The sequence below is a fragment of the Vanellus vanellus genome (assembly GCF_965231255.1).
Source record: "Vanellus vanellus genome assembly, chromosome: 25".
NCBI classification, from domain to species: Eukaryota; Metazoa; Chordata; class Aves; order Charadriiformes; family Charadriidae; genus Vanellus; species Vanellus vanellus.
Window position 1 is genome coordinate 1,394,803 of NC_138930.1, and position 21,400 is coordinate 1,416,202.

Below are 21,400 nucleotides of genomic sequence, written 5' to 3' on the forward strand. Positions count from 1 at the left end.
GCATCCCTGCATCCCCGCATCCCCGCATCCCCGCATCCCCGCATCCTCCCATCTCCACAGCCCCCCATCCCCACAGTCCTGCATCCCTGCATCCCTGCATCCCTGCGGCCCTGTATCTCTGTATCTGCACATCCCTGCAGTCCTGCATCCCTGCATCCCCACATCCCTGTGTCTCCTCAGCCCTGCATCCCCGCAGTCCTGCAGCCTTGAATCCCTGCATCCCCACCTCCCTGCAGCCCTGTAGCCCTGTATTCCCACATCCCTGCATCCCTGCATCCCCACGGCCCTGCATCTCTGCAGCCCTGCATCTCTGTATCTGCACATCCCTGCAGCCCCGCATTCCTGCATCCCTACATCCCCCCATCCCCCCATCCCTGCATCCCCGCAGCCCTGGAGCCTTGAATCCCTGCATCCCTGCATCCCCACCTCCCTGCGTCCCTGCAGCCCCGTATCCCCACACCCCCACACCCCCGCAGCCCTCTCTCTGCCCTCTCCATGGCCACGGCTCTGGATATTGATCCGCTGAGCCTTGAACTCCGCTGCAGCGTCTCTCCGGGGAGATGCAGCCTCGTTTTAGGCTATATATAGCTCCGTGCCTCAGTTTCCCTTCCACCCTGCAGCGTGTCTGCGCCCCGGGCTGCCCCGCAACCCTGCGCGTCCTCCCTCCGGGGACGCACGCTCAGCCCGGCTCCCACTATCCCGCTGCCCCATTGTGCTGGGGTTCAGGCTGCCGGATTTCGCCCCCCGCGGCAGCCCCCCGGCACAGCCCCGCTGCCGTCCCGCCCCCCCATGCAGCGAGGGTGCCCCCGGCGCGGGGTCACTGCTCCTCTTCCCTCCTGAATATGCATGGGGCCCCCGCCGCCGCGGCCACCGCCGTCACCTTTGATCCCACGTCAGGGATAACGAAATGGCTTCATCCGCGCCGGCAGATAGCGGGGGGCAGCGGGGAGGGGACGGCCTTTGTTCCTGGCCCCGCCGGGAGGAGCAGAGCTGGGGGTCCGGCTGCCTGAGCCCCCCCCCCCTATCCCTCCCCCCGAGCCCCAATTCCCCCCCCCCCCCAGACCTGAACCACGGTGGGGCTGGTGGAGCCGCGAGCATCAGTGGTTTATTCTCCCTGGGGATACAGCAGGCGCCCCCCCCGGCACTGGGGGGGGGTGGTGGTGGTCTTGAGGGTGACAGGGGGTGTCTTGGAGGTGTCGGGGGAGGGGGGTGGCGTGTCCCTAGATGCAGGTCTCGCTGCCGGCCGTCCCCTGCTCCAGGGTCTGCAGCCTGCGGGCCAGTGCCTGCGCCCGCCGGGCGTGCTGCCTGCGCAGGGCACCCGCCTGCGCCTCCAGCCGCCGCAGCTGGGCTGCCTGCTTGCGCCGGGCGCCGCGGTACGCCAGGGCCAGCGCGCTGCGGGTGCCACGCTCAGCATCCCGGCCGAGGGCACCCAGGGCAGCGCGCGGGCAGGAGGGAGGGAGGGAGCACGGTTTTGGGGTTTGCAGGAAGGGACCGGGCTCTCGGGGTGGGGAGGAGGGGACCCCACGTGAGGGGCGCGCAAGGTGGGACGCGGTTTTGGGGCCCGCAAGAAGGGAGCGTGCTTTTGGGGCGGGCGAGATGGGGCCGCGCGGCAGGGATGGGCAAGATGGGACGGCGGTTTTGGGGCGTGCAGGAAAGGAGAATGCTTTTGGGGGGGGCAAGAAGGGAGCACGCTTTGGGGGTTATGCAGGAAGGGACCGCAATTTTGGGGTGTGCAGGTGGGGGACCGCGCATTGGAGGTATGTAGGGGGGGACCGTGTTTGTGGGGCACGTGAGGGACTGCACACGGGGGATGCGCAATATGGGACAGCGTTTTTGGGGTGCGCAAGAAGGAATGGCACTTTTGGGGTGTGCGGGCAGAAGGGATGGTGGGTTTGGGGCATGGAGGGACGGACCACGCATGGGGCTGTGCGAGAAGGGACCGCGCTTTTGGGGTGTGCGGGAAGGGACCGCGCGTCTGGGGCACGCAGGGGGGGACGTGCATCCAGGACATGCGGGAAGGCATCGCGGTTTTTGGGGGGGGGAAGGACACGACGTTGCCTCCTGCCCACCTGTGAGCGTGGAAGAAGTCTGCGGTGACGGTGACGCACTGCGCCTGCTGCGCGCGGCTGGCGGCACTGCTCTGCTCCAGGGACAGCACCAGGGCCTGCGCCCGGGCACGCAGCTCCTCCACCCTGGGGACACCCGCATGGCAGCCGGCCCGGCACGCTGCCCAGCGCCGGCACGGCTCCCCAGCGGGGTCTCTTACCTGGCCAGGGCACGGAGCAGCTCTTCCCTCATCCTCTCCGGGTCCGGAGGGTGCCGGGGAGTCGCCGCTCCCACCCGGCCGGTTTGAGCATCCTGCAGAGGTTGGGAGTGGGTCCCATCCCTGGGGAGACCCCCATCCCCAGGGAGGGTCCCCGTGGGGCGGTCGGAGCCATCCTTACCTCCTCGCTGCTGCTGGAGCTGCTGGGGGAGCTGGGGGGGCGGCCAGGCCCCCCGTCCCGCTCCCGCTCCAGATGTTGGAGCACCAGGCGCAGCGCAGCCTCCCGCGGTCCCTGCCCGGCCACCAGCACCTCCAGGCTCCGCTTCTCCCTCTCCACCAGCTGCAGCCGCGTCTTCAGGTCAGCCATGGCCTCCTGGCAGGGCACCGAAGTCACCACCCGGTGGGGGAAACTGAGGCACGGCCATAAGCGCCCCCTCCCACCGCGCATCACCCCCTGCCCCTCTCCCGCCGCTCTGCTCCAAACCCGGACCCCACGGAGAGCCGGGGAGGGACGCAGGCATCTGCCCCCCCCCCAACCCCTCCCAGCTCACCTTGAGCATCACCAAATCCCGCAGCAGCTCCGCTTTCTCCGGCCGCCTCCAGCCGGGCAGGAGAGCCCTGGCATCCCGCAGCGCCCGCTCAGCCCGGGCTCGGGCGTCCTCGCTGCAGCGGGTGCTGCGGCGGGTGGGTGCCGGGGTGTCGTGCAGGGACGGCTCCACGGCCGCCTGCTCGGCGCGCAGCCGGCGAATGTGCTCGCGCAGGGCCCCCTCCTCCATCCCGCGGGGTACCGGGATGCTGCGGGGACGGGGACGCGGCTGGGGTGGGCACGGGGGCACGGTGCCACCTCAGGGACAGCTCAGCCCTGGCCCGGCATTGTGTCCCCCCCTTGTCCTCCCCCAGTACCTCTGCAGCCCTGGGGAGCCGCTGTCCCCGCTCTCCTCCTGGCCATCCAGCTCCGCTCGGCCCGGGAGCGGCGGCCCCCCCGTTGGCGTGGGGCTGGACCCCCACCCATGCCCCGGGCTCTGCTCCCCTGCGGCTCCTAGGCACGGGGCAGGCAGCATTCAGGCAGTGTGTGCCCACCGGGGCTGTGCCGGGGACCACGGTCCCCCAACATCCTTCCTGCATCCCCCTGGTATTCCCCCTGCATCCATAAGCACCTGCCCAGCATCCTCCCAGCATCTCCTTGACATTCCCCTGCATCCTCCCTGCATCCCCCCAACATCCCCCTGGTACTCCTCCAGTATCCCTTCTGAATCCCGCTGCATCCCTCCCTGCATCCCTCCCTGTATCCCCTCCTGCATCTCCTCTGCATCCTCCCTGCATCCCCCCAACATCCCCCTGATACTCCTCCAGTACCCCCTCTGCATCCCGCTGCATCCCTCCCTGCATCCCGCTGCATCCCTCCCTGCATCCCTCCCTGCATCCCCTCTGCATCCTCCTTATATCCCCACAACATCCCCCTGATACTCCTCCAGTACCCCTTCTGCATCCCGCTGCCTCCTTCCCTGCATCCCCTCTGCATCCCTCCCTCCATCCCATCTCCATCCTTCCCTGCATCCCACTGCATCCCTCCCCACATCCCTCCCTGCATCCCCTCTCCATCCCTCCTTGCACCCCCTCTGCATCCTCCCTACGTCCCCCGATATCCCCCAGTATCCCTCGGGCACCCCCCAGCATCCCCCCCGAGAACTCCCCAGCATCCCCCCAGCATCCTCCCCGTAAACTCCCCCGTCCCCCCACCCCACCCCGCCACCCCCCGGGCTGGCACTCACCGCCGCGGGCACCATCCTGCTCCCTGCCCAGCTTCGCCCGCAGCACGTCGAGGAGGGCGGCGTAGGCCCCCCCGCAGCGCTCGCTGCAGGGAGAGGGGCTCAGCGCGGCACCGTGGGTTGTCCCCCCCACACCCCACACCCCGCGCCCCGTCCCCGTCCCTGTCCCCACCTGCAGCGCAGCGCCAGGCGCAGGGCGGTGCTGCGGGACTCGTGCTGGCCCAGCACCATGCTGAGCCGCTCCGCATCACTCTTGCACTCTTGCAGCGCGGCCGCCAGCTGCCGGTTCACCTCCTGCAGCCTCTCCAGGCACCTGGGGCACCGCCGGCACCCGCGCTCAGCCGCGCAGCCGGCGCCCGGTGCCCTGCCTCAGTTTCCCCACCGGCGAGGGCTCGGCAGCCCCTGGGGCTGGGCAGGGGGGAGACTCACCCCTGCAGCTGCTGCACCCGCTCCTCCTGCTCCCGGTTGCCCCCCTCGGAGGGTCGGGGGGAGAGGGGGCTGTGGGGCTGAGCGCCGTCACCGCGCTGGGACAAATCCTGCAGAGGGGACAGGCAGAGCCGGGCACCGGGACAGGCAGAAGGCGGTGCTGGGGCAGGATGCCACCCCCTGAGCCCCCCACTCCGTGCAGCGGCCGCAGCCCACCCCCGGCCCCACACTCACCTGGGGCAGCCAGGGCTCCCCCTGCCCCGGGGGGCTGCTGAGGCTGGGGGTGTCGCTGCCGGAGCCCCCCGGTTCCTCCAGCCGGAGCAGAGCATCCCGAAGGTCCTGGACCTGCGCCGAGCACCGGGCTGAGCCCTGGCGGCGGCTGCTGCGGTGGCACCCCATGGGGTGAACCAGGGCAGAGCCCCCCCATTGCCATGCCCCCCGCGCCCACCTTCTGCTGCAGCCGGTCGCGCTCCCCCCGCAGCGCCCGCAGCGAGGCGGTGGCCTGGCTCAGCTCCTCGTCCCGGCGTCTCAGGGCCGCCCGCAGCGTCGCGTTCCTTGCCGCTGCCGCCCCCACCGCCGCCTCCTCTGCCGGCAGCCCCTCGCCCGCTCCCTCCTCCGGACCCCGGCGCATCGCCCTCCCGGCACAGCCCGGTGCCCGGTCCAGCTCCTCCAGGCTCTGGGGATATGGTGCCGGTCAGACGGTGCCCATCCCCTTGGCATCTGGGCTGACCATGCCGGCGTGGCTCACCTTGGCCGCCCGTGCCCACTCCTCGCCGGGTGCAGGCTGTGCCGGTGCCCGCCGGTGCCGGGAGAAGACGGTGCGCTCCAGCGAGCTCACGGCGTGCTGCAGGTCGGCAAAGAGGTCGGGGCCGTGGGCTGCGGAGAGGGAGCGCGGCCGGGGTCAGGTCCCTGCAGCAGGCAGCGAGCTGCCGGCACGGCACAGCACGGCACAGCACGGCACAGCATGGCACAGCATGGCGCGGCGCACCCACCTTCCAGACCAGTGGTGGCATCGAGCGTGCCGTCGAGGCTCCGGGGCTGCGGGCTGGCAGTGGTGAGGCTGGCGGTGCCCTCCCAGCCCTCCTCATCCTCCCTGAGGGGCGGCGAAGGCCAGAGATGGAGGTGGCCGGGTGGTGGCAGCCCCCGGTGACCCGTGGCCACCATGTGCCGGTACCTGCCCGTGCGGTGCTGCAGCTGCTCAGCTCTCCGGTGCAGCCGCGCCACCGTCGCCAGCAGCCCGGCGATGCGCTCCTCGTAGCGCAGGATGCCCTCGGCGTCCCCCGTCATGTCCTCATCATCATCCTCATCTTCGTCCTCATCCTTCTCGTCCTCATCCTCCTCCTCTCCATGTGGGGGCTGCGGGGGCTGCGGGGAGCGGCGGTGTCTGCCCGGCCCGGCTCCGGCCGGCACCAGGGGCCGGAGGAGCTGACACCCACCGGGATTTGCCAGGATGGGGATGGGGAGGGATGAGTTTTGGCCACCGGCCAACTGACCGCAGCGCCTTGCCGGGACTGGCACCGCCGTGCTGCCGTGGACCAGAGCCTGGCACCAGCACCGGGGACGCCCATGGCACAAGACGGGGAGGGGATGGGACACGAGGAGGCCGCCGGCCATGTGGGTGCTGCCGCCGCCGCCAGCGCCCATCCCACGGGACGCCCAACTTGCCTTCTCCATGCCGGCCGCCCTCCTGCCTGCGAGGTCCCGCACCAGCCGGCGCCCGTCCCCGGGGCTCGTCCCAGTTGCACGGTTGGGGGGGTTCCCGGCACGTCTCGGCACGTCCCGGTTGCGCCGCCGGCGCCAGCCCTGGGCCTTTCCCCGTCCTTGTTCCTGCCGAGATTTCCTCTTCCTCGGCAGCCCCGGCGCAGACTCCTGCGCTTAACCGTTGCGCTGCCCCGTGCCCGGGGCGGACGGTGCAGCCGTCTCGGGGGGCTCTGCCCCCCAACACCGGTCCTCCCTGCTCTGCCCCACAGCCCCCCACCGGACCCCCCCCACCTCGTGTCCCGGCTCCATCACACCCAGGCGGGAGGACGCACCCACCTCTGCATCCCTGAGCATCCCCTGGAATTTGGGGGGTGGAGGCGGGGGGGGGGGGGCACCCAGACCACTTGGGGGGTGCGTGAGCATTTGGGGTGCTCGGAGGCGTTGCACGGGGTGCAGGGCGGGAGGGAGGGAGGGAGCCATGGGGTGCTGCGGGCGGCGCGTGGGTGTTGCGGTGTGTGTGTGGGGGGGTTGGGGCGCATGGGGTGCTGCAGGGGTATTTAGGGTGCGGGGGGGGCACAGGGGTGTCCATGGGTATTTGGGGCGCAGGGGGTGCACAGGGGTGTCCATGGGTATTTGGGGGGGGGCGCAGGGGGGGTGCAGAAGTGTCCATGGGTATTTAGGGTGCGGGGGGGCGCAGGGGGGGCACAGGGGTGTCCGTGGGTATTTGGGGTGCGGGGGAGGCGCAGGGGGGGTGCAGAGGTGTCCGTGGGTATTTGGCGTGCGGGGGGTCGCGGGGGGGGCACAGGGGTGTCCGTGGGTATTTGGGGTGAGGGGGGGCGCAGGGGGGGCACAGGGGTGTCCGTGGGTATTTGGGGTGCGGGGGGTCGCGGGGGGGGACAGGGGTGTCCGTGGGTATTTGGGGTGCGGGGGGGCGCAGGGGGGGCACAGGGGTGTCCGTGGGTATTTGGGGTGCGGGGGAGGCGCAGGGGGGGTGCAGAGGTGTCCGTGGGTATTTGGCGTGCGGGGGGTCGCGGGGGGGGCACAGGGGTGTCCGTGGGTATTTGGGGTGAGGGGGGGCGCAGGGGGGGCACAGGGGTGTCCGTGGGTATTTGGGGTGCGGGGGGTCGCGGGGGGGGACAGGGGTGTCCGTGGGTATTTGGGGTGAGGGGGGGCGCAGGGGGGGCACAGGGGTGTCCGTGGGTATTTGGGGTGCGGGGGGTCGCGGGGGGGGCATAGGGGTGTCCGTGGGTATTTGGGGTGCGGGGGGGGTGTCTGTGTTTGGGGGGTGCCGCGCACGGCCGCTCCGGCCGCGGGGGGGCGCCCTCCTGCCCCCACGTGACCGGCGGGTGGGCGGGAAAACTACAAATCCCATCAGCCCCCGCGCGGTCGCGCTTCCGGGTGGCAGTGGGCGGGGCGCTTGCGGGCGGCAGCGGGTAAGCGCGCGCCGGGGGGGGTTCAGGAGAGAAGGGGGTGCACGGAGTGGGGGGGGGGGGTTCAGGTGGGATTGGGGTGCACAGGGCGGGGGGGGGGGGGGTCAGGTCGGAGGGGGGTGCACGGAGCGGGGGGGGTCCGGGAGGAGGGGGGGTTGCACAGGGCCGGGGGTGCGCAGAGTCGGGGGGGGGGTTGGGGGTACGTGAGCAATGGGGGGGGGGGGGGGGAAGGGGGTACGTGAGCACAGAGTTGGGGGGGACGTGAGCAAGAGGGGAACAGGGAGGGGGTCGGGAGGGGCGTTCAGGGGAGAGAGGGGTGCACGGAGCAGGGGGGGGCGCAGGGGGTGCATGGGGCAGGGGGTGCATGGGGGGGCTCGGGGGCTGCACGGGGTGGGGGGGCTCAGGGGGTGCATGGGGCGGGGGGGGCTCAGGGGGTGCATGGTGTGGGGGGGGCTCAGGGGGTGCATGGGGCGGGGGGGGCAGGGGGTACATGGGGCAGGGGGGCTCAGGGGGTGCATGGTGTGGGGGGGGCTCAGGGGGTGCACGGGGCGGGGGGTACATGAGCAAGGGGTGCACAGGACGAGGGGTCTGGGGGGGCCGTGGGGCTGCAGCAGCGCTGACACCCCGCAGTCACCCGACGTGTCTCCCCAGCACCGCCGGAGCCGCCATGGAGCAGCGCGGCTGCGTGATGGACACGTCGGAGCCGGGCAGCGCCGCCGAGGAGGAGGAGGAGAAGGCGCTGGAACCGCGGCCCAGGACCCGCTCCAACCCGGAGGGGGCCGAGGACCGGGCGCTGAGCGCCCAGGCCAGCGTGGGCAACCGCAGCGAGGGCGAGGGCGAGGCGGCCAGCGCCGACGATAGCCCGCAGGGCACGGCTGCGCCCGACGGCACCGCCTGGCCCGGTCCCGCGCCCCACGCCGAGGTGCAGGTCAAGACGCCGCGGGTGAACTGCCCCGAGAAGGTGGTGAGTGTTGGTGGGGAATGGGGAGGCGCAGCCCCGACGCCGTGGTGAGGGGCTGCCGGCGGGGGGCTCAGCTGCGGCGCTCTTCCCGCAGGTCATCTGCCTGGATCTGGCGGAGGAGATGGCTCTGCCCAAACTGGAGTCCTTTAACGGGTGAGCAGTGGGGGTCGACTCTGGGGACCCGGGCTCTGCCGTCCCCCACCGGAATGGGGACCGGGGTGGTCTGGGTGGTCCCCACTGAGCTCCAGCCCCCACGGCAGGTCCAAGACCAACGCCCTGAACATCTCCCAGAAGATGATTGAGATGTTTGTGAGGACGAAGCACAAGATCGACAAGTGCCACGAGTTCGCCCTGGTGGTGGTGAACAACGATGCCACGTGGGTGAGTGGGGCCGTGGGGCCGGGGCCGGGGATGGGGTCAGCTCCGTGCCCCCCTCACCCCACCTCCTCTCAGCTCTCAGGGTTCACCTCGGACCCCCGCGAGGTCTGCAGCTGCCTCTACGACCTGGAGACCGTCGTCTGCAAGTCATTCAGTATCCCACTGCCTGTGGGGCTGGGATGGGGGGCCGGGACCCCGCAGGGTCCTTTGGGTGCAAACAGGGTCCCTTAAGCATATGTGGGGACCCCCCGGCCAGCTGCAGCAGATCTGTGTCCCCGCTGGCGTCCCCGGCACTGCTGAGCTGCGGCACAGAGCCGCGGTGGCGTTGGGCCCCTGAACCCCCCAGGGCAGGGTTTGATCCCGGACCCTCCAGACCCACCAAACACCCATTTATTGGTGTTTTCTCCCCACCCCGCTCCATCCCGGTGCCATCGCCTCCCTCCGTGGGAGCTCCCCGGCTGCCCCGGTGCCAGCCTGGCCACCGGCTCCGGGTGCGGGATGTCCCCGGGGGCGGGCAGGGCTCTGTGTGCCAGGATCGGTCCTTACCTGGGGCTGCAGATCTGGAGGGACTCTTCAACCTGATGTGAGTATGGCTGGAGGGGGGGGGACAGATGGGGGGGATGGGACAGGGCGGGTCGGAGCTTCCACCTTGGCTCCGAATTTTCCTCTTTGCTGTAAAAATGCTGTGAGCCTTTAACCCAAACAGCTCCGGGGTGGGCACTGCTTCCCCACCCAGAGCTGTGGGACTCTCATTAAGTTTTAATGAGGTGGGGGTGGGTGGGGGGGTCCCCCCGGGGGGCGGGGGGTGTCCCTGAGCTGTCTCTGTCCTCCCAGCGCAGCCAGCAGAAGATCGAGCTGCCGGTGACGGAGAATGTGCAGACCATCCCGCCGCCCTACGTGGTCCGGACCATCCTGGTGTTCGGCCGCCCGGGCTGCCAGCCCCAGTTCTCCATGTCGGAGCACATGAAGGTACGTGGGGTGTGTGTCCCCCTCCCCTTGTTGTCCCCCTCCCCGCCTCAGCTGAGTGGCTCCGGGTCCATCCCGGTGCGTGGAAGACATTCCCAGCGCCGTTCCCGGCTTTTCGTCCTGCAGAAGATGCTGCAGTGTCCCTACTTCTTCTTCGACGTGGTTTACATCCACAACGGGGCGGAGGAGAAGGACGATGAGACGAGCTGGAAGGTAAATACGGGCCGGGGAGAGGGGGTGTCCGTCGGGGGCTGTGTCACCCCGTTCCCACGCTGTGTCCCCCTCCTCCAGGAGATGTACGCCTTCTTCAGCAGCCTGGACACCAAAGGCACCAACTACAAGTACGAGGTGCCGCTGACGGGGCCGGCGGTGGAGCTGCACAACTGCATGGCCAAGCTGCTGGCGCATCCGCTGCAGCGACCCTTCCAGACCCACGCGGCGTACGGGCTGCTGGGGGACGACGAGCCCCCCGAGGTGGAAGCCACCGTCTGAGCCCGGGGAGGGGGGACACGAGGACGAGGAGCCTCTCCTGGGGGGCGATGGGGTGGGGGGGTGGCCGGTGTTACGCGGGATGGGGCAAAGAGAAGCGTGTTGCTGAGCGGGTGTCGTGCTGGTGCTGCGGCTCCTGCGGTGGGGTGCAAACGGGGGGGTGAGGGGGGTGGGGTGGCCCCCCCCGGCCCTATGGTCGCCCCTCGGCCATGGGGATGGGGGGCGGAGGGTGCCCGGCGGTGCTGGTGGGGGGACCCCAAGGGGCGGCTGCTGGGTGGCTCTCACCGCTAATGGTGGATGGATGGTACTGGGGTGGTTACTGGGAGCACTGGGGCGAACTGGTGCAAGTTACTGGGAGGTGCTGAGTGGAACTGGTATATAGGTTACTGGGAGCACTGGTGCAGGTTAATGGGTGGGGCTGGGGCCATTACTGGGAGGCACTGGGTAGAGCTGGTGCAGATTACTGGGAGGCACTGGGTGGAGCTGGTGGAGGTTACTGGGAGCACTGGGGCAGGTTACTGGGTGAAGCTGTGGCAGCAGTTACTGGGAGGCTCTGGGTGGAGCTGGTGTGGTTACTGGGAGCACTGGGGCAGGTTACTGGGTGAAGCTGTGGCATTTACTGGGCGGTGCTGGGTGGAGCTGGTGCAAGTTACTGGAAACACTGGGTGGAGCTGGGGCAGCTTACTGGTGGCACTGGGTGGAGCTGGTGCAGTTCCTGGGAGCGCTGGTGCAGGTTACTGGGTAGAGCTGGTGCAGTTACTGGGAGCACTGGGCGATGCCGGCGCCGGGCACTGGGCGGCGCTGTGGGGCTGTGGGCGTGGCTCGGGGCGGTTCGGCCCCGCCCCTCCAGCTGCGGCCTACCTGGCGGGAGGTGGGTGGGCGGGCGCTGTTGCCTCCGGCCGCCTCCTATTGGTCGTTTGGCCAGCCAATGAGCGGCGGCGCCGCCGTGCGCGGGGGGTTCGAACGGGCGGGGCGCAGCGCGCATGCGCGGGGGTGGCATGAGCGGCGCGGGGCGGTGCGAACCGTAAGGGGACATTGCGTGGGGGGGGGGACGGGCGACGACACACGGCATTGCACCGGGGTTTGAGGACATCACACGAGGGGGAGGGGGGAACATGACGCATTGCACCGGGGCGGCCTCGCTCCGGCGCGGGGAGGGGGCTCAGCACGGGCGGGGGCTGTGCAATACCGGCGTTGCACCGGGCGGGGGGGCGCGTTGCGTGTGCTGCAGCTCGGGGGGGAGGGTGGGGGGGTGCTTAGGGGTACCCCTGTACGGGCAGCCCCCGGGGGTGGGTGGGGGAGAGCCCCTGGCACCCCGGGGTGGGGGGGCACTGGGAGGGGGTGCAGCGTGCACGGCGCTGGGGGGGTCTGCACGGACGGGGGGGGCATTGCACGGCGGGAGGGGGGGGGGCCGTGGCTCAGGGGTGTCCCAAAGTGTGGCTCCGACCTGGGGGGGGGTGATGCCCGGGGGGTTTGTGGGCTGTCCCTTCCTGCCCTCCCCCCGGCCCCCCTGACCGTCCCCGGCTGTGGCATAGGGCACCGCAGACCCTGCTGGAGAGGGGGGCCGACCCCAACCTGCCCCCCCCGGGGGGGGTCACCCCCACCCATCTGCCCGGTGGGCACTGCTGGGGGCTGCCACTGCGCCGCGGCGGGGACCCCAACGCCAGGTAACCACCGGGGCCACGCTGTGCTTCATTCCCCCCCCCCCCCCCCCCCCCCGCGATGCCGGAGCACCCGGCTGTGGGGCCGGTGGCACTTGTGTGACCTCGAGGGGATGGCCGTGACCTTGACCTGCTGACCTTCACCCTGACCTGTGGCTGAGCCGGAGTGTGCAGCGGGCTGGGGGTGAAGCCATGCTCCCCCCTTCCCCCCCCCCCCGCCAAGGTCCCCCGAGGAGTTGATGCCACTGCATGTCACCGCGTCCCGGAGGTGCCACGGGCGCCTCGAGCTCCTGCTGAAGACAAGGGGGGACCTGGAGCTCCGAGAGCAGGTTAGCGGGGACAGCTTTGGGGATGGGGACAGCACCATGGAGGTGCTGCCCGTGCCGGGACCCTCATCACGGGTGGGGTGGGTGAGCAGCGGGTGCCCGCCTGGCCCTGGGGAAGGTCGTGGCACCCCATGGTGGCCCCGGCAGCACTGGCAGCAGTGTCCCCTCCCCATAGGGTGGGAAAGGAGCCGTCGACATGGTGCTGGAGCAGATCCTGTGGGACTCGCAGCGTGCCCGGGGCTGGCCCCCCGCAGAGGGTGAGGTCCCCAGGGTGCCCCCTTGGGTGGGTGTCAGGGGGGCTGATCCAGCCCCCCAGTCTGGATCGGACACCGACCCCCATCTCTGCCCCCAGACCCGGGGGGGTGCAGGCGGTCGCTGTCCTTCCTGACCGAGGACGGCACCGAAGGCAGCGTCTCCGGGCTCCTGGAGGACGGCACTGAGTCCGGGCCCCTGAGCAGCACCCGCAGGTCCGAGCTGGTGGGCGGCTGTGGTTTGGGAGAACCCCCACTCTGGCAGGACTGTCCCCCAGAGCCTCCATCCCTCTTTGTCCCCTCCCTCACCCCGTGGCCCCGGGCGGACCCCAGGGGCTCAGCTCTCCCCCCGCAGCCCCTCGCCTCCAGCACGCTGCTCTCGGATGAGCTTGGGGAGGGACCCCGGAGCCGCACCGCAGGGGGAAGGACAGGGGGTGCCCCCCAGCTGCCCCCCAAGCTCCAGCGGGACTTTGGTCCTGGTGGGTGCCTGCGCTCCCCCCAGCCCCGGTGTTGCAGCAGGGTCCCGGGGGGACACGGGGCATCTCCCAGGGCTCCCCGGCTCCACGCTGGTCTGAGCCGCTGCCCCGTGGCGTGCCGGAGCCCTGGGGACGGTGACATCCCATGCACTGTGGCTCAGCGACATCCCAGTGTCCCCCAGGGACCACCGGTGGCCCGGGCAGGGCTGGGCATCACGTCCCCCGCTGCCCCCGACCTGGGGATGATGGTGCTCGAGTTGGGGGCCGGGGGCTGTGACCGCAGCAGCCTTGGGGACAGCAGCGGTGCCAGCGAGCGCTTTGTCACTGCGTTGGAGGCCCTGGATCCCAGTGAGGGCGGGGGGTGCTGGGGGGCTCGGCATCACCAATCCCCCCTGCCCAGGGCAGCCAGGGGGCTGGAGCCAGGCGAAGCCCCCTCCCAGAGTGGAGGTGCTGCTTGGGAGCTGCCCCCCGCCAGCCCCCCAAACACAGAGCGGGTAGGGGGTGAGGATTTGGGGGGGGGCTCGAGGGCAGCCCCTTGCTGTGAGGATGGCTCCAAGGTGGGCAATGTAGGGGAGCTGCTTGCCCAGCTCCAGGGGTGCACCCTCGGGGGCTCCCCCCAACGTAGTCCAGAGACCCCTCGCAGCCCGGCCAGCCTCGCCATTGGGGGTGTCACCCCCCGGGGGCTGGACCCCGCCATGTACCGCCACGTCACCCCCAGGACCAAGAGCCGTCTCCAGGCCTCTGCGGCACGGCTCGGCGCCTCCTCTTCCTCCTCCCTCTTTGATGAGTCCCTGGAGATGCCCCGGAGGCCCCCCAGGCTCAGAGCACCCCGGGGGGTCCCAAGGGACCCTGCCACCACCGTGGGGCACTGCGTCACCCCAGGGCTCAGGGATGCATCCAGCAGGGATGGAGAGGGGACAGGCTCTTTGGATGACACCGAGATCCTCCCCAGAGCCCCCAGCCAGCCCAGCTCACCCCCGGGTGCCAGCAGCTCCCCCAGCTCCAGCCCCACAGTCCTGCTGGTCCCTGGGGACCGTGGCCACCCCCAGGACTCCCCATTGGATGCTCAGGACTCCCCTGGCTCCAGCCCCACAGTCCTGCTGGTCCCTGGGGACCGTGGCCACCCCCAGGACTCCCCATCAGATGCTCAGGGCTCCCTCCGTGCCACCGGCAGCCCCAACCCCAGGGCTCTGACGGGCGGCTTTGGGTGGCAGGACCCCTTGACCTTGGGGACGCAGCAGCCCCCATGGCCCCACGGGAGCTTCAGCCGCCTCCCGGCCCCACGGCAGCCGGGCAGCACCACGGTGGAGCCGAGGAGCCCGGCTGTGCCGCTCTCGTCTGCCAGCTCCAGCACCCACCGCTCTGCGGAGCACCTCGAGGACAAGGAGTGGGGTCGGGCGCCCACCGAGTGGCACAGCCCCGGCACAGAGGCCACCACCAGCCCTGAGGATGCTGCGGTCCAGGACGGGCAAGCGCGCACGGTACCGCCGCGGCCCCTCTCAGATGAAACCCTGCGCCGGCGGCTGCGGGCACTGGGGGACAACCCGGGGCCCATCACAGAGCTCACCAGGCGGCTGTACCTGCGGCGGCTGGAGGAGCTGGCGAGGGGACCCCGGGGGATGCCGGCAGGTGGGTCCCGGGGAGCCCCCCCTCCCCGGCTAGCTGGTCCCTGCGGTGCCAGCGTGGGGTGGACGGTGCCCCCCAATGCTGGCGTGGCCACCCCAGGTCACAGCCCCGAGCTGGCAGCTGCGCTGCGGACCGGCCACATCCCCGACTGTGCCCAGGACGAGCTGACACTGGTCCGGCAGTTTGACTGCCCCGACCGGAACCGGCACTGGCGGGAAGGACTGGTCAAGTCCAGCTTCAACTACCTCCTCCTCGACCCTAGGTAGGTCCATGCCACTGCCCCATGCATCCCCTGTGCCATGGGGGTCCAAGCGGGGACCCCTGGGAGGCGTCAAGCCCCGAAGCTGGGGGTTTGCACCCCCAGGACCACCCAGAACCTGCCGCTCCGCTCCCACCGCCTGAGCCCAGATGAGTGCTTCAGGACCTTCGTCAAAGCCATCTTCTACGTGGGCAAGGGGACGCGTGCCCGGCCCTACTGCCACCTCACCGAGGCTCTGAGCCAGCACCGTGCTGGGACGCAGAAGGTGGGATGGGCTGAGGGGGGCTGGGGGCTATGGTGATGGGCACGGGGGGCTGCAGAGGGGTGCTGGGGGCCGCGGTGACAGTGCCCACCGTCCCACAGGGCTGCCCCAAGGTGCGGCGCATCCTGGAGATCTGGGCGAGCGGGCAGGGCGTCATCTCCGTGCACTGCTTCCAAAATACCGTCCCAGCGGAGGCTTACACGCGGGAGGGCTGCCTCGTGGAGGCTCTGGGTGAGCGCAGCGGGGAGAGGGGGGGAGATGGTGCTGCCCTGGCCCCCTGCCGTGGCTCCTGGCATCGGTTCTGCCGCCACTCCAACTCCCTGCATCCCTCTCTCCCACCCCATGCAGGACGTGGGGAGGTGGGGGGGATGGAGCCCATCCTGGGGCACGTGGGGGACTTCAGCATCCCTGGTTGCCAGCGCGGGGTCTGGGCACAATCCCCCAAACTCCCATCTCCTGCGGGAAAAGCCGCCTGGGGGTGGGCGCTGGCGGGGGGCATGGGGCTGCCTCCATCCCTGTGGGTGCCGATGGGGAGCAGGGGGTCGGGGATGAGGGTGCTGACCCCGTCCCCGCAGGGCTGCGGAGCATCACCAACCAGAGGAAGGGGAACTGCTACGGCGTGGTGGCGAGCTGGCCGGCGGAGCGGCGCCGGCGTCTGGGCGTTCACATGCTGCACAGGGCCATGCGCATCTTCCTGGCCGAGGGCGAGCGGCAGCTCCGGCCGGTGGACATTCAGGGTGGGCGCTGAGCACCCTGTTTGCACCTCCCCTCTGCCCTGTCCTGAGGAGGTGGCGGTGCTCTGGCCGCAGGTTTTATGTCGTGAACACTGGCGAGAATTTTTCTATTTTTCTATTTGCCTAAAGGGTGATAAATAAATCACTGCAGGTCTTCTTTTCCTAAGAAATCCAAACTGCACGTGATTTCTGGCTTGGCTTCCCCGCTCTGCCGCGCTCCCAGGACAGCCCCCCCCCGTGCCCGGCGCATCTCTCCCCATCATTGAGTCGGACACGGCTGAGAATATAACACGGCTTTACTGTATGAAATGGCACTAACACGGCGCGTGGCTCAGCGGTGGGGTGACGGCGCGCGGTTTGCCTTGGCCTTAGCACAAGCGATGTGGGTACAAAGCGACGCAGTCTCCGTGGCAAACAGGGGTTGAAGAGCCGTGGCCCACAGCCGGGCACCGACAGTCGCCTGGAGCTGGCCGGGGGCAGAGCCATGTTTTGGGGTATGGGGGCATTTCTGGGTACCCTCATTGCAGACCCTGCCCGTGCTGTGGCGTCTCCCCTGGCCAGGACGGGGTGGGAGAGATGTCGCGGGGGAAGGCTTGTGGAAACAATCTGAACTCGGGGTCATTAAAATTCTCATTATGAGACAGGTTGTGGCAGCAGCGGGCAGGGACGGGTGCTGGCAGAGGGGCAGCTCTGCCCCGGTGCTGGGACAGAGGAGGGCTCCCTGGGGACGCTCGTCACATGCGGTCCCCGTCACACCAGGGCCGGCTGCAGACCCTTCCTCTTTTACATCGCTCAGTTTGGGGAGAAAGATGGGCTCAGCCTCGGAGAAGGCGCGTGGTGGGTGGGTGCCAGCGCTGGTGGAGCAGCCCTGCCCAGCCGGGAGCCCCTGGAGCTGACCTGGGGTGCCCTGGCGCGGTGTCAGCCCCGTTCGGGGCTAGCGGGGAAACTGCGGTGGGACCTGGGCCAAGGGTGAGGTTTCCGTGGGACTGGTTGTTTCTTTGGTTTAAATGTGGGGAAATAGAGGGAAGCAAAGCTCTGGGGGAGCGGGGAGGCCGGGGCCATCCCCAGCGCGCGGGTACGGGGCTGGAGAACGGCTGTGTCGAGCACAGCATCCTCCTGCCTCACTCGGGCTCCCACCCGTTCCGGTGCGGCCAGGGGACCCCGGACCCCGTGATGGCACCCAGATCCTTGCTCGACACTTCTCATGTACCTTCTCGGCCCTTGCTGGCTCCTGGCAGCAGGATGCGAAGCGCAGAGGGGAGGAGATGATGGGAGCAGTGGGTTATGTACAGAGTGGTGTCAGCAGGTAACGAGCTGTTGTCCGTTGAGATCAGACGATTGCGGTTTGCTTCGTCGCTCCAAGACCTCATGGATCCGTACGGGAGCTGTCAGCAAGGACGGACACAGCGGCAACGTGACGATGTATTGCTGATCCCCCGGTGCACGAGGGATGGATGTGATCCTGACAGGGATGCGGTCCGGGAGCGGGTGGTTGGTCCCGGAGCTATGGAGGAGCTGGAAGCAGATTGGACGCTGTGGGAGTCGCTGTGTGACGGCGATGGCTCCGAGCATCTCGAGGATGCAGCAGCAGGAGGGAAGCAGAGGACTCTGCAGAAGCCAGTGCTGCGGTACCTAAAGCGATGGTGGTTGGGGACAGGACTGCATGGACCGTGGCACTGGGGACTGCGGGAGAGCTCAGGTTTGGCATTGTCCTCCCCACCGTAGCCATGCCAGTCCCACCATGGCGGGGGAGCTGATGGTCCTTCTGGCCGTGCCCACAGGCGCAGGTCACCTCCTCGTCCTCATCTCCTGGCCAGGCAGAGATGAGCTGTGCGGGCAGAGACGAGCTGTGCAGGCAGACTCTCGTCAGCGCCAGGCGGGAGCTGCTGGACGCCACGGGCACGGCTGCTGGCAATAATGGTGGTCCCATCCTCCCGGCCCCACAGACAGCTCAAGCGAGGCGCTCCAGGGCTCGGAGAGGCAAATCCCACTGCTGAGGCCAAGGAACCTTTGGCTTCCCCTAAAAGCAATCCCAGCTCAGCTCCTCCAGCCCTGGCTGGGAAGGTGCCAGAGCCGACGTGCTCTCCCTGGAGGAACCCCTCCGATTTCTTCCCGTTTTGCTGCGGGTGTGACCAGTCTCTCCGCAGCCGCCTCCTCTCTGTCCCCAGGGGTGTTGCTGCGTGAGGAAAATTTAATACTACAACGAAACAGGATGAAGACGCTCCAGCGGCTGCCATGCCATCCCCGAGGGGATGGGGACCAGGTCTGCCACGTTCCCGCTGCCGGCCCCACGCACCCCTGCCCAGGGGGGCCTCCGTGCTCCGCGACCAGCCTCCAATGCGGCCGGGAAAGAAAATCGGCTGAGCTGCCGGCGAGGGCAGCCTCTGCCGCACCCCTCCGCTCTCGCAAACCCCTCTCCTCTCTGAAACGTCTCTCCCATCGGAGCAGCCCGGTCACCACGTCCCGCCGCCTTATTTCTTCTCCCCTTGCCCGTCCCCAGCTGGCGTCTCGGGCTCCCACAGGACGAACTCGTGGAGCAGCGTGTTCACCGTCTCGGGACACTCCATCATCACCATGTGGCTGCCCTCATCGATCACCTTCAGGAAGGCGATCAGCAGGATCTGGAGGGAGATGGTGGCAGCAGCAGGCGTCAGTGCTGGGACGAGCCCCCTGCCCGCATCGCTGCGTGCTGGCAGGCAGACCCCTGCCCTCGCCCACCCTCCCAGCCCCGCTCGGTGCCCTACCTCGGCCATTCGCTGGTCCTCCTCCACCGGGACGAACTTGTCGTGCATACCATGGACCAGGAGCACAGGCACGGCCAGCTCCGCGTGGTAAACCTCGTCGCCCTCCGGCCAGTACTGCCCGCTCATCATGGCGCGCAGCACGAAGGAGGACACGTTGAAGGCGTTGCCTTCCTTCAGCAGCTGCTTTTCTTTGGCACCCTGGCGAGCGAAGCCGGCCCTGCGGGACGGAGCCGGCGGGGGCAGAGGGTTAGCCCCGTGTGGTGCTTCAGCATCAGGGGGATGGGATTGTGGGGGGTCCCTGCCCGTGCTGGGGGTCCCCCGTGGTGGCTGGAAGCCAGGGTGGCCAGGGACAACCCTCCCCAGTGCCGCGGTGTCAGGATGGCCACTCACTTGAGGAAGCTCCATGCCAGGCACGGGGACAGGCAGTGCAGCACGCAGGTGGGCATGTTGAAGATGGAGCAGAGGCTGGGCTCCAGCGCTGTCGGGCCCCCTCCGTTGATCATGATCACCTTATGGACCAGGTCTGGGTACTCGTGGGCGAGGAAGGTGCAGAAGGACACCCTGCGGGGGGAGAGAGATGGTGGGCATGATCACACGGCACCGGCGGATGCTGCACCCCGAGGCAGATCCCAAGGATCCATGGCCGGAGCCCAGGCTGCAGCCCCTCGTTTGACCCGTGCTTCCCTTTCTGGGGCAGGGGAACCCCGGTCAAACCCCACAGCTGGTACGGAGGGGCTGAGCTCGGGGTTTCATTCCTGTACAGACCAAAGCAGGGTGCTGGCACCTGCTTGGGCGCCCGCAAGACTGGACCAGCCTCGTCCTTCTGATCTAATCCTGTCCAGCCCGGAGCCCATCTCCAGCTCCCTCTCCTCCCAGGGCTGCTCTCTGCACTGCTTTGTCTCCGTCTAATTGACTTTCTTGGGCTTACTCTATTTATAGGGTGTGCTCTGCCAGGTTCCCCGCTGGAGGATGGGCTCTGGGATTAGCTGGACCTGGGGATGCACACCAAGAGGATGTAGGAGATCAGAGCTGAGGGATAAACCCAGAACGGCAAACCCCATGCCCCACCTCTGTCTCAGCCCCCAAAGTGCAGGATTTCTTGGGTGTTTGCTGCCAAGGAGAGGACAGGGGAGGTTTAGGTTAGACATTAAGAAAAACTTCTACACTGAAAGGGTTCTCAAAGACTGGAAGAGGCAGCCCGGGGAAGTGTTGAATCGCCATCCTTGGATGTATTTAAAATCCATCTAGATATGGTGCTCAGGGACATGGTTTAGAAGTGGGCCCGGTAGAGTTAAATAACGGTTGGACTTGATGATCTTAAAGGTCTTTTCCAGCCATAACGATTCTATGACGGGGATGAATCCATCCTTTCCCTCATGGGACCCCCCGGTCCCTTATCCGTATGAATGTCCCTTACCCATATGAGTGTCCTATCAGGATATTCCTCTTCTTCGCGTAGCGCTTGAAGACAGCCCTCATGTCCTCCGCCAGCGCGTAGAAGGTGTATGCGGCGGCAATTTGGGGAGCTGAGCTGCAGCCGTGGCCAGCCAGGTCGGGAGCCACCACTTCATAGCCCAGCTTGGTAAAGAAGTCCAGCTGCTCCTTCCAGATGTCCAGCGAGCCGCCCACGCCGTGGATGAAGAAGAGGACCACATCGCTGTGCGTCCCTTTGCAGCTCGTGATCTGCTTCTTGCAGTCAATGTTGACGACTTTCTTGGGTTTACGCTTCCGACGCTTGCCGGGGGCAGCGGCTGCCTCCCGTGTGCCGCATCCGGGTGTGCCGCATCCTGGCGTGCCGGCGGGACCCTGGGCGGGAGTTTGGCCGGCCAGGTCGGAGAGCTCCAGCTCCACGGTGCTGTTGGGTTCCCCCGAGCTGTTCTGGCAGTGCAGGATCTCGGAGCGGACGGCGTCCCCCAGGTTTTCTATCACCAGCTGCCCGTTGCGGTAGACAGTGATCTTGCGCTTGCAGTGCACCGTGCCCCGCTCCGGCCCCCCGGGCTGTGTCTCCTCGGGCTCCTCCGGGGTCGGGCGGTTGGGAGCGCTGTGCCTGACCCGCAGGATCCTCCCCGGCTTCACCTCCATGAAGCTGTAGCCGTTGCTGGACTCAACGCTGTCCAGTGGCCCCACGGCGTTCGTCGTCTTGCCCATCAGGCAGCACAGGAGCCCATCGGTGATGCTGTTCAGCATTATGCTCCCTGCAATGAAGGCAAGGGGGGGGGAGGGGAAGAAGGGGGGATTAGTTATGAGCTGCAGCACCCAGCAGGGACCTGCTGGGAGCCCTGGCTGTGGCACAGGGGACTGGGGACAGCTCTGTCCCCCCCTGCTTTGCTGCCAGCCCCCGCAGTGGCATAAGGCAGGGTAGAATGTGCCTCCAGGGATGCATTGAGGGGTGAATGTGGTGCTCCCCAAATACACAGCCCGTGCAAACGGGCTGCTGTTTCTGATCAGAAAGGGAGCCAGCGCTCCCCGTCCAGCTTTGTCTGGGCCACGTCTCTGTCACCGAGCCGGTGCGACGCGTGCTGGTCCAGCAGAGATGAACTGGAGCGGCTGCAAACCCAACGCAGTCCCTGGCACACAGCTGCGGGCCTCTGAGGAGGGATCTGCTCCGGCCAAGGGAAGGTACACGCAAAGAAAAGCCTGTTTGAAATGAAAATGCTATTTCTGGCACCAAATATGTG

General features: G+C 68.6%; 3 protein-coding genes across 3 annotated transcripts; 1 reads left to right on the plus strand and 2 right to left on the minus strand.

Annotated features, from left to right (window-relative positions):
* Positions 1-1,126: 1,126 nt before the first annotated feature.
* Positions 1,127-6,206, minus strand: USHBP1 (USH1 protein network component harmonin binding protein 1). Its single transcript, XM_082495553.1, has 14 exons — positions 6,124-6,206; positions 5,451-5,823; positions 5,207-5,334; positions 4,907-5,134; positions 4,693-4,803; positions 4,462-4,568; positions 4,205-4,345; positions 4,036-4,118; positions 3,167-3,302; positions 2,815-3,058; positions 2,445-2,636; positions 2,267-2,358; positions 2,070-2,192; positions 1,127-1,392 (listed from the first exon to the last, which is right to left on the minus strand). The coding sequence occupies exons 1-14, from the start codon at positions 6,130-6,132 to the stop codon at positions 1,221-1,223; spliced, it is 2,139 nt and encodes a 712-aa protein (XP_082351679.1). The 5' UTR covers positions 6,133-6,206; the 3' UTR covers positions 1,127-1,220.
* Positions 6,207-7,575: 1,369 nt separating this feature from the next.
* On the plus strand, positions 7,576-10,463 carry BABAM1 (BRISC and BRCA1 A complex member 1). Its single transcript, XM_082495314.1, has 9 exons — positions 7,576-7,592; positions 8,241-8,553; positions 8,645-8,703; positions 8,811-8,931; positions 9,004-9,082; positions 9,487-9,511; positions 9,768-9,897; positions 10,021-10,107; positions 10,186-10,463. The coding sequence occupies exons 2-9, from the start codon at positions 8,257-8,259 to the stop codon at positions 10,384-10,386; spliced, it is 999 nt and encodes a 332-aa protein (XP_082351440.1). The 5' UTR covers positions 7,576-7,592; positions 8,241-8,256; the 3' UTR covers positions 10,387-10,463.
* A 7,986-nt stretch (positions 10,464-18,449) lies between these two features.
* ABHD8 (abhydrolase domain containing 8) lies at positions 18,450-20,909 on the minus strand (the record flags this gene model as incomplete). Its single annotated transcript, XM_082495385.1, has 4 exons — positions 18,450-18,599; positions 18,723-18,939; positions 19,113-19,283; positions 20,140-20,909. 4 exons carry the CDS (start codon positions 20,907-20,909, stop codon positions 18,450-18,452), a joined length of 1,308 nt encoding a protein of 435 aa, XP_082351511.1.
* Between the last annotated feature and the right edge of the window lie 491 nt (positions 20,910-21,400).